Source organism: Oryzias latipes, chromosome 24 (assembly GCF_002234675.1).
Source record: "Oryzias latipes chromosome 24, ASM223467v1".
Taxonomy (NCBI): Eukaryota; Metazoa; Chordata; class Actinopteri; order Beloniformes; family Adrianichthyidae; genus Oryzias; species Oryzias latipes.
The window spans coordinates 15,131,810-15,141,921 of record NC_019882.2 but is presented as its reverse complement, the minus strand read 5'-3'; the positions used below and the strand labels follow the sequence as shown (position 1 = coordinate 15,141,921).

Here is a 10,112-nt window from a genome sequence, read left to right as displayed (position 1 = left end):
CTATTGTAATTTAATAAATTATTTAAAACTTGGAATAGTTTTTAAAAGCAGTGTCTTTTAGATAATAAAAAAGCAGGAAAATAACATTAAATTAATTTAGCACACCTGCAGAGCAGAACTCTCCAGTCACGCGCTGCGTATTACGTCACGTGACGTACCCGGAACTGGAGCCACGTCGTCAATGGGGAGTGTCACTACTACAAGAAAGAGGAAGTTCTGCACACTGCTCTGCTTCACAAATCTCCACATAAATAAAGTACAGTAAGTGAATCAATTTTGTCACACACACACAAAAAGATTGTGTTCAGAGCGGCGACTATTGTAAGAACACTGCGATCGCGCTGTGTGTGTGTCGTGTTAACTTTAACGAAGCTCACTCTGTCGGATAGTGTTTCATTTATTCGACAAAAACGTCCATTTTATTGAGCGTTATTATCTTTACAATGAGCCACACAATCCTGCTTGTAGAATAGGCTTAAACTTTGTCCTCTGTTTATGCTACATGTGTTTGTACACTTAGTGTGGTGCGTTCATTGGCTCTGTTTTTTTTCCCCTTCCTGTAAATAAAGTTTTTATTTCAGAGAAGCTATATTAATTGTGGTTAAAAGATGATTTAAAAAAAGGAAGCAGTTAAATACAGAAAACAAACACGAAACTTGTTTAATTTGATTTTATTTATTGAAACAGGTAACAATAATTGTTACCATTTTGATTCCTAAATGTATTGTATCCCACTAGTTTCAAATTTTTGGCTTTTATTTTAGTGGTTTTGAAATGTGTCTATATAAATACAAATAATCAGTGGGATTTCTTTTGAAGAACTACTTCTTTAAAATGGTATGAAAATAATAATAATAATAATAATACATAATAAACTTTATTACAGACTCAAGGTCCATTTGCCACAAAACATATAAAAGACCTAAGGATAAAAATAAACACTCAAACAAGTATAAGAGCAATGACATAAAAAGTATATTATAAAAAACAATGTCATAAAAGTATACAAATCAATGACATATGAATATAAAAACAATGACATACAAGTATAAGAACAGTAAAATAACCAGGTATCATGAACTTAATAAAAAGAAAAAAACTGCTGACTTAATCAAAAAAAAACAAATTAAAAGTTTAAAAAAGACGACGTACCAACACCTCCAAATGCTTTTGTATATTTTTTTCTTGAAAGTTTTAAAAGTTGTTTACAAGTAAACAGATGTTTTACCCCGTAATTCAGTCTAGTGAATATTTATTTTGATCCTGACAGATTGAGAAAGGCCCCAAACGTCTACATTAGTAATTTATTATGTAAATTTCATACATTTTCCACAAGAAACGGTCATTTTTGCTTTGGTTTTACAGAGATGGCTCAGTTTGAGGAGGTGTCAAAGCAGTCCATCCTGCATCCAAAGCCTGCAGGTTTGGCTTTGCAGTATGGAACAGCCGGCTTCAGAAGCAATTCCATACATTTGGACCACATAATGTTCCGAATGGGCCTGCTGGCAGTGCTGCGCTCCAAGAAAACTAAAAGTACCATTGGAATCATGGTTACTGCGTCACACAACCCTGAGGTTAGCCATTCATTCAAATCCAGTTGTCATTTTTTGCCTTTTCCTCGTTTTTTTTATTTTTTTATTCTTGAAATGTTTAGGGACGTTTTACGTTATTCAAATGTTTGTTTGTTTTTTGTCCCAAATGAAACCAATTTCATTTATGTTTATTTGTTTTCAGGAAGATAATGGGGTGAAGCTGGTCGACCCCATGGGGGAAATGTTGGCTGCAACATGGGAGAGCTACGCCACCATGCTGGCTAATGCAGAACAAGAAGAGTTAATCTCAGCCTTAAATGAGATCATAGAAAAGGAAGGGATTGACAAGAGCCAGGAGGCTTCTGTGTTTGTTGGAAAGGACACCAGGTACGTATATATAAATCAAACAAAAGTTGAATTCACTGGGAATGGGTCCCTCATATGTGTTGATTTGCTCTCTCTCCTTGCAGGAGCAGTAGTGCCAGTCTTTCACAAGCAGTTTTGGATGGAGTTCATGCTCTTGGTGGTCACAGCAAAGGTAAATTCAGCACAAAAACGCAGTGTTTTTATTACTTTATTTACATTTGGATTCGGTTTAACTAACATTTGAGGCTCTCTGTCAGATTATGGCTTGGTAACCACCCCACAACTGCACTACATGGTCTGCTGTAAAAACACACAGGGGAAATATGGAGATGCTACAGTGGAAGGATATTACAAAAAGCTCTGCCAAGCTTTCACGCAGCTCGTCGGAAATGTAAGAAGTCTGCTTTTCAGCTTCTCTTTCATTGTTTTGAGTTTAAACATTCTATTTTCCCTTTTTTTTCCCCCTATCTAATCATTAGGCATCCAACTGCACAGATGACCAGAAGCACCTCTGTGTAGATGGTGCAAATGGCATAGGCGCTTTGAAGCTGCGCGAGATGATAAGTCACCTCAACAAGGGTCTGCAAGTGACCATTTTTAATGACGGCAGCAAAGGAAAGCTAAACCACCAGTGTGGAGCCGACTTTGTTAAAGTGCAGCAAAAAACCCCTACAGGTGAAGCATACGGAAACGGGAAAGAGATTTTACCAGTCTGAAGTACTTATGCTATTTGGCACAATGTTAAATTTTTAAGCAATTTTCTGATGTTTCTATCTGAAAGCACATTTGTGCAAATTGCAACCATGAAATAGAATTATTCTTGTTAGTCCCCTTTAGTGCACTGGTAGTGCAAGCAGTCAAATACTTGTGCTCACTTAGAAAATAAAAAAGATTTGTGTTTCTTTTTTTCTGTCCGTGTCCAAAATGTTTGTGTTTCTTACAAAAAGGCATTCAGGTTAACCCCGGAGATCGCTGCTGTTCCTTTGACGGGGATGCTGACCGAATTGTTTATTACTTCGCTGATTCCCAGCAAGTTTTTCACCTTTTGGACGGAGACAAGATTGCGACTCTCATCAGTACTTTTCTGAAAGAGCTGCTCATTCAGGTATGCTCTAAAATACGAATATATTGACAAAGACGAGGCATGCTTTCCCTAATTTCTTCTCACTTTTATGCACAGGCAGGTTTGAACTTGAAGATAGCTGTGGTGCAAACTGCCTATGCAAATGGGAGCTCAACAGATTACCTGGAGAACACGATGAATGTGAGAGAATCCACACAGTAGTCACCCGGTTTCAGTCTTGATTTGAATTAGTTTTTATATCATTCATGTCTCCTAGGTAACAGTAAGATGCACTAAGACAGGAGTGAAACATCTTCATCATGCGGCCCTGGAGTTTGATGTTGGTGTTTACTTTGAGGCAAATGGTCATGGGACTGTAGGTAGCAACTGGTTTAAACAATTTCGAAGGTTTGGAAGGAAAAGCTTTCAGTTGTACTTGATTGTGGTGTTTCAAGGTGCTGTTTAGCAAGGCAGCTGAGGACAAAATCCAGCAGCTGGCTCAGGACAGCAGGATCGATGACGAGAGGAAGAGAGCAGCTCTCATGCTGCAAAGTACCATCAACGTCATCAACCAGGTACAAACAAATCAAGCTGATATCTTGCTTTGGGGAAACATAGTGTTAACAATAATCCTCTGCTTGTTTTCCCCTTAAAGACAGTTGGAGATGCTCTTTCTGACATGCTGCTAATCGAGGCCATATTAGCCATCAAAGGAATGACAGTGGAGCAGTGGGACAGGATCTACACAGACCTGCCAAACAGGCAACTCAAAGTCAAGGTAGCCCCATGGCCAAGCCGGGGAACGGGTCAAACTGGAGGATTTAACTTCATTACTGTTCAAGTGAAACTTCACAATGAAGCACAGCAGCTTACTGGGAAGCTGTTTGCTTGTTCAGAGAAATACTGTAGGATTAGTCCCTGTTACACATCACTATGAAGTTTTGCCACTCATCTTTATCCTAAAGTCATCAAACTTGTACCTTCATTGTTCTGCTTTTACACTAGAAACTACTTTTTAACCATTTTTGAAAGACGCAGATGCCACTTTTCCTTCGAAGTTGTTTCAATCTTATTGCCAGTTTAAATACTGGACAAGCTTTGTGGCAATATAAGAGGGATGTCACTCTAAACGGTACTGCAGACATATTTACAAATGTCACCAGACCAACACAGAGAAACCCACCCTGCTGTGTGCCGACTCAGGTTGAGATTCTCAGATATTAGGGGTATAGAATATCGGCAAAAAAATCTGCCAAATCAAAATGTGTTGTTTTTGGTGCATGAAATAATTAGACATTTCATATCTACAGAAGAACTCTGAGTCAATTAGTTTCTGTCTTTTCCCTAAAGGTGTCTGACCGCAGAGTAATAGACACAACAGATGCTGAGAGAAGGGCAGTGAGCCCAGCAGGCCTCCAAGAAGCCATCGACAACCTAGTGAAGACGTACAGAAAGGCTCGCTCTTTTGTCAGGCCGTCTGGGACGGAGGATGTGGTGAGAGTCTACGCAGAGGCAGACACACAGGTGAATAGCTATTTTCAGACAAATGTCACGGTTCTTGTGTAAAAAAATGTCATCAAGTGTGGTGCACGGCGCTAAATTTCTTTCGATTGTTTGGGTTTTAGGAGAGTGCTGACGCTCTGGCTCATGAGGTCAGCCTTGCAGTTTATCGCCTAGCGGGTGGAGTCGGCGAGGAACCCAAACCACTTCATTAAAAGTGCAATTGTCAACCTAAAGATGCAGTATTTTTAAAGAACAGTGCTGGTAATAATCTAAAAATGCAAATTTTTAGGGTTTTTTCTGGGAAGTACTAAATTACTTTGAAATATTTATTTGCACTTAAAACTCTAACTGTGATTATGAGGGATTACGCTGGAAGATAAGATTTGTTTGTGCCTAAGTTTGACTTAATGTGACGGAAATAAACATTATGACCTATAATGTCAGATTTCTATACTGTTTAGGGTAACAATGATCTGTATTTTCTTTAACTGTATTGTTTTTACTAAATCAACCCAATACTGTAAGCCATTTTTTCTAAGATAATAATGAAATATCAGTTTACATGAAAGTTAATAGCTCCTTCAAATTTTAGAAATAAAATATGAAAAGAAAAGAATGTGGTTTTATTATTTCAGTGATGCACCACATAATAAAAATCCCAACTATGCTTGCTTGTTGTTTATTTTGTTACTTCTGACACAGGGATGTTAAATAAATACACAAGCTTGAGGTTTGTTAGAAGCAGCAACAAAGAAGGATATAACCGTTTTCATACATTATTTTGTTTTTTTTTTACATATTCTAAATCAGGATAAATCACTGGTTCTGGCGATGACTGCTTTACTCTTCATCTGTGTCCTCAGCTGCTCCAGAAATGGTGATGGTGCACTGCTTAGTGTTGCTCACATACGTGTCCTCATCTGTCTTAACCTTTCTGGGAAAAATGAACAGAAAATGGGAAGAAGAATGTCACTGAGAAAGATGAATGTATTGTCTGCAGTCGATGTTTACCTGATGAGGAGCGTCTTCCTCTCGCACACTGCACATGCCTGATCCTGGGAAGTTCCATTCTTCTGGGTCTCTTCAGAAACGCCCTCTAACTGTCCGGAAGCTGCAACCTTCTCATTGCTGCTTCCACTTGTATCTTGGAGTCCTTCTGTGAGCTTCAAAGTACCTGTGAGGGCCGGTGTATCAGAGGAAAATAGAGAGTCTGGAGTCGGATTCAAACCGTCGGTCAGGCTCAGGCCTCCAACCATGGTGCTGAGACGACTGTCTTCCCCTTCGATCAGTTTCCTGCCACACAGAGAGAAAGCAACGGCGCTAAAAAGTCATGCAATCCCCCTTTATGCTTCCTGTTTGATATGATGGCATACAGGGAAATGGCTGAGTGATCATTTAACTTGACCTATGAAAGTCACCTATATGTGGTGATTTCTATCTCCAAAGCCATCTTAGCGTTCAGCAGGTCTTGATATTCCCGCATCAGCAGAGCCATCTTCTCCTTGGTGAGCTTCAGGTCCGCATTCATCGACTCCATTTGTTCCTTAAAGTAGATGGGTGTCACAATCTCCCAGATCTTAAAACAATTCTTGAAAAGTCTTAAGTTCATTGAATTATAACTTTAACTGTTTGATTTGTCACTAAAATGTAGATAAAGACAAAAAAATCGTTAGGCAATTTTACAGACACACCATTTCTCTGCCATGTAGACGCTCTTTCTGGCTATTAGACCAGTATTTTTTCCATCTTGATTATTTGATTCTAGTATTAAAGCAGGTAAATATAATCTGCAACATAAGCATTGGGAAAGGCACTGTGCTGTACTCTGGTCAGCTGACAATAATAAAAATAACAGGTTCAAGTTTTCCCTTCAGTCTGTATGTTTGAACTCTGAACTTCTATGCAATTTGCAAACTATTTTTGTTGGAGCCATTTGGCTGAATTTCGGTTATCTATTAGATTTAATGCATGCATGTGCCTGTCATTCTTTGGCCATGCAGCTGTTCCGGCTTCCTATTGGTTAGGTGCATTTTGGGAGCCGCCGTGTCTTTTATGGGCATTGGCCTTTGAACTTGGGAAGCACGGCAGCACATTAATCTTAGACCGTGCTTAAACTGTGTTTAGAACATGTTATTTTTACAGTAAAGAAGTATTCATGCTTTTGAGTATTTTTGTGGTTTTTACTTTATATTTTTACCGTTCAAGAAAATAAATGCTATAAAAAAGGAAGAACAACGACCCTTTTTTCTGAAGCATGCGTAAAGACGGTTCCTGCTCCCCAAGATATCCGAATGTAACTGCAACGGCAGTTACAATTTTAGATAGTCTAGACTTGAAAAAGCATTTTTTTGCCCTCTTACTTGCAGAATAGTTTCAGAAGTATTTATGTTAAAGCCACAAACCTAAAACTGCAACATCTTGCTCTAATAACTCAGTGGTTATTTCTCTCTCTGGTGCAACACGTCTGGGATTTTTTATTTCATTATAATAGGTACATGCAATTCCTTGCTGATACAGCTTTCAGAATTTAAATAAAAGAGAAAATATTTATTTTTGTTTTGTATTTCTGATGCCATAAAATATATTTGCTCGGTGGGATAAATACTTTTTAATCTATATTTTAGCCATTATTTTGGTTGAGTTTTTTTTTCATCGAGTTATTGAAGTCATATCTGAGTTTAATGATGTAACATCGTCTTTAGCAGTCAGTTACCTGTAAGTTCTCCTCTTCGTTCTTGTTTTTGTCCATTGCTTCATGAATTTGAGTCTCCAAGAACTCATTCCTCATCTTCAGAAAGTCTAAGTCCCGCTCTTTGTTCAGGATCTAAATACATATCAAAGAGTGTGCAGTGTTTTGTAGTGTCAGAATCAACTGTAAATCAAGATGATTAAGTCATACTCACATCCTTCCTGTAACCTGCAATGTCTTCTTTCAATGCTCGAACACTTTCTGCATATTTTGTAGAGGCATGACTCATGTCATGAAACTTTGTTTTGTACCAAGTATCCATTTCCTGAAAGAAAACAGCCGTTCTCACAGCTCAAAGTGTTGTGATTTCTTTATTTTATTTTGTAAAAATGAAAGATAAAAATTCCAGATACTACACTCTCCCAGTCAAAACATAATACATAATTACAATACCTGCAGATTTTTGGCAGCAATGCTGTCATACTGAGACTGGATCTGTGTGAGAGCTAAAGAAAGATCTGGGAGGCCAAAGGTCAGGTCCGTCTTGGAGGAGGCTGCATAGATCTGCTGCATCAGCTCCTCGATTTCCTTTCAATGAATAAGAGCAGAGACACGAAAATGCTGAACAACAGAAATAAAACCTCTGCATTTACAGTTTTTTTTTGGCAAAAATAGGTTTTTAGAAGCCTGTCAAACATTTTTTGATTTCATTTTTTGGTACATTTAGATGAACATTGTGCTTTCTCCCACATGGGGGTCTTGACCTCGTCACCATTTACTCAGTCTTATTAACAAATAAGCCTCCACTAAAGGTGAGCAGTAACAAGTTACATGAACTTAAGCAGCTCTTAGTAAAAATTGTACTTTTCACTTGAAGTTGAGCACATTTCTAATGAAAATTGAGTTTGGTATACTCCTTTTTTTAGCTAAAGAATTGTATCAAAAGTAACATGTTTTTTGTTGGTGATTTAAAATTAAAATAAAATATGAATATTTCAGAGAAACCCCACAGACAACAAACTTCTTTGTATTTTTGTGTTGTATCTTCACAAAAAAAAGGAATAATGGTTAATCTATTGGTTTTAAGTATAGCATGTATTTGAAAAAGGACTAAGTATAAATGCAAAAAAACAGCATTTTGTATCCTGGTTTTATTCTTAACAACAGAAAAACTTCTGTTATTGGCAAAAAAAAGTTTGTATTTCATGTTTTGTTTTACTTTTATTTGATTATTAACATAAATACTCTTACTTCTTTAGAGTAATACTATTTTGAAGTAACATTACTTTTGTTTGAGTTCCATTTTTGGACACTCTACCCATTCCTCACTACAATAGTGGGGGGGTGGGAGTTTATACATTTTTTCTTCTTCTCTCTCCCTTTTGGACTTGTGTTGTTTATTTAAATTTGTCTTATATAATTTTGTCTTGTCTTGTTTCAAATAATTTTCTTGTTTTATATAATTTTGTCTTGTTTTGTTAGTCAGTTAGTTTGTTAACACTTTTTTTTACTTGTCCAAAATAAAAAGGTTACTACTACTACTAACGTTTTTGCATTACACCACTCATGTTAAAATGAGTGGAATGTCATGTGACAAACTATGCAGATACCATAAAAGACAGACACTCATTCATTTTACCTCCTTGTGGACTTTTTGCTGAAATGCCAGTTCAACCTCCAGGTTTTCCTGCTGCTTCTCCAGTTTAATTCGAGCTGAGGTTGATTTATCCACATCCTGTGACACATGGACATAACAAAAAAGTTTTGAAAAACTGTTCAATTAGGCCACATTCCAGAGTAGCTGATTTTTTTTGGTTTTGTTTGAATTTTTTTGCCATAAGCCTTACAGGACGTAAAGTCTCTATGTGGAGCTCTGTTTGCTTCCTGGCATCCAGAGCTTCATGATATTTGGCCTTCAGCACATCCAGCTGGCTCAGCTTTGCTTCCTTTTCTGCCAAGGACAAATTCTGCAGGGACACAATTGGCAAAACTGAAATGGTCTGATCTAAATCAGTTGTGATGGGTTCACCAGAGTCAACTGGTTTCTTACCCTCTGCTCTCTCATTTGCTCAGCCTCCCTGTTGAGCTCCTTCAGCTGAGACGCGTAGAGCTGCCTCAGGCTGGATGTTCTTTCATAGGAGCTCTTTAAGGCCTCAATCTCAGCCTCCAAAAGGTTGTTTTTGGATTCCAATGATCGAACCTGTGCAAATAAACACAAAAGTGAAAGACCTACCCAGTTGCCACCGGGCTTTAATACTTTTCTTAAATAAGCAAAATTCCCAAGAGGTAAGCACCAAACACAGAAAAGGTTTTAAGGTTTGTCATAGTGTGAACGTGACAGCCAAGCAAAAGCTGCATATTCGACTTGTAAATCTTTGTATCTTGCCTTTTCAATATAAACTGTCAGACGATCATTGAGAACAACCATCTCCTGCTTCTCATTGGTGCGTGTCAACTTGAAGGCCTGGTTTTGTGCTGCAGCCACATCCAGATCCATCTTATTCCCCGGTTCCAGGGATGAACCTACACAAAGGACCCCCATACTTGAACTGCTGCAGGAGCCCAAAAATAATGGTGTAAGTGGCTTTGTGTTGTGGGCTTTTTGTGTAGCTGGCTGAGGTGATGACCTACCTTGTCAGTTTTTGCTTGGTGAGTGCTCTATGCCCCCCCAACTTCCACCCGCCACTTCGGTTGAAGCTGGCTGAGCGGTGGCGGTTCTCTCTCCTGGTGGGAGAAGGACTGGAAACCCGGAGGTGGGATGTTGAGGCAATGTTGTCCTCAAAACAACGGCGGTATGAAGACATCCTCTCCGGGCTTCGGCTCATGGTGGCTTTTAAGTTGATGCAACTGTAGTTGGAAACTGGAAATGGAGCCTTTGCTTCTTCTGTCAGTCTGAGGAGGTGGGGTCTTTATACACTTCTTGGCCCTTCCCCTAACACTACAGTGAAATGCTGAACCC

General features: G+C 38.5%; 2 protein-coding genes across 2 annotated transcripts; one reads left to right on the top strand and one right to left on the bottom strand.

Annotated features, from left to right (window-relative positions):
• The first annotated feature begins 140 nt into the window (after positions 1-140).
• On the top strand, positions 141-5,131 carry pgm3 (phosphoglucomutase 3). The gene is made up of 13 exons (XM_004083724.4): positions 141-261; positions 1,366-1,574; positions 1,735-1,919; positions 2,003-2,070; positions 2,156-2,289; positions 2,378-2,573; positions 2,846-3,003; positions 3,079-3,162; positions 3,239-3,337; positions 3,417-3,536; positions 3,617-3,739; positions 4,312-4,485; positions 4,587-5,131. The coding sequence occupies exons 2-13, from the start codon at positions 1,368-1,370 to the stop codon at positions 4,674-4,676; spliced, it is 1,638 nt and encodes a 545-aa protein (XP_004083772.1). The 5' UTR covers positions 141-261; positions 1,366-1,367; the 3' UTR covers positions 4,677-5,131.
• Positions 5,128-10,029, bottom strand: LOC101157660 (glial fibrillary acidic protein). The gene is made up of 11 exons (XM_004083725.4): positions 9,785-10,029; positions 9,540-9,705; positions 9,204-9,353; positions 9,001-9,120; positions 8,793-8,888; positions 7,607-7,741; positions 7,368-7,478; positions 7,178-7,288; positions 5,883-6,007; positions 5,476-5,757; positions 5,128-5,398 (listed from the first exon to the last, which is right to left on the bottom strand). The coding sequence occupies exons 1-11, from the start codon at positions 9,976-9,978 to the stop codon at positions 5,305-5,307; spliced, it is 1,584 nt and encodes a 527-aa protein (XP_004083773.1). The 5' UTR covers positions 9,979-10,029; the 3' UTR covers positions 5,128-5,304.
• Between the last annotated feature and the right edge of the window lie 83 nt (positions 10,030-10,112).

Excerpts from the sequence above, each read along its gene's own strand:
- pgm3 (XM_004083724.4), top strand. The coding sequence starts at position 1,368 with ATGGCTCAGTTTGAGGAGGTGTCAAAGCAGTCCATCCTGCATCCAAAG. Across the intron at positions 3,537-3,616 it reads CCATCAACGTCATCAACCAG|ACAGTTGGAGATGCTCTTTC; the intron begins GTACAAACAAAT and ends TTCCCCTTAAAG. Across the intron at positions 4,486-4,586 it reads ACGCAGAGGCAGACACACAG|GAGAGTGCTGACGCTCTGGC; the intron begins GTGAATAGCTAT and ends TTTGGGTTTTAG.
- LOC101157660 (XM_004083725.4), bottom strand. The coding sequence starts at position 9,978 with ATGAGCCGAAGCCCGGAGAGGATGTCTTCATACCGCCGTTGTTTTGAG. Across the intron at positions 6,008-7,177 it reads ACGAAGAGGAGAACTTACAG|GAACAAATGGAGTCGATGAA; the intron begins GTAACTGACTGC and ends ATCTACTTTAAG. Across the intron at positions 5,758-5,882 it reads ATAGAAATCACCACATATAG|GAAACTGATCGAAGGGGAAG; the intron begins GTGACTTTCATA and ends TCTGTGTGGCAG.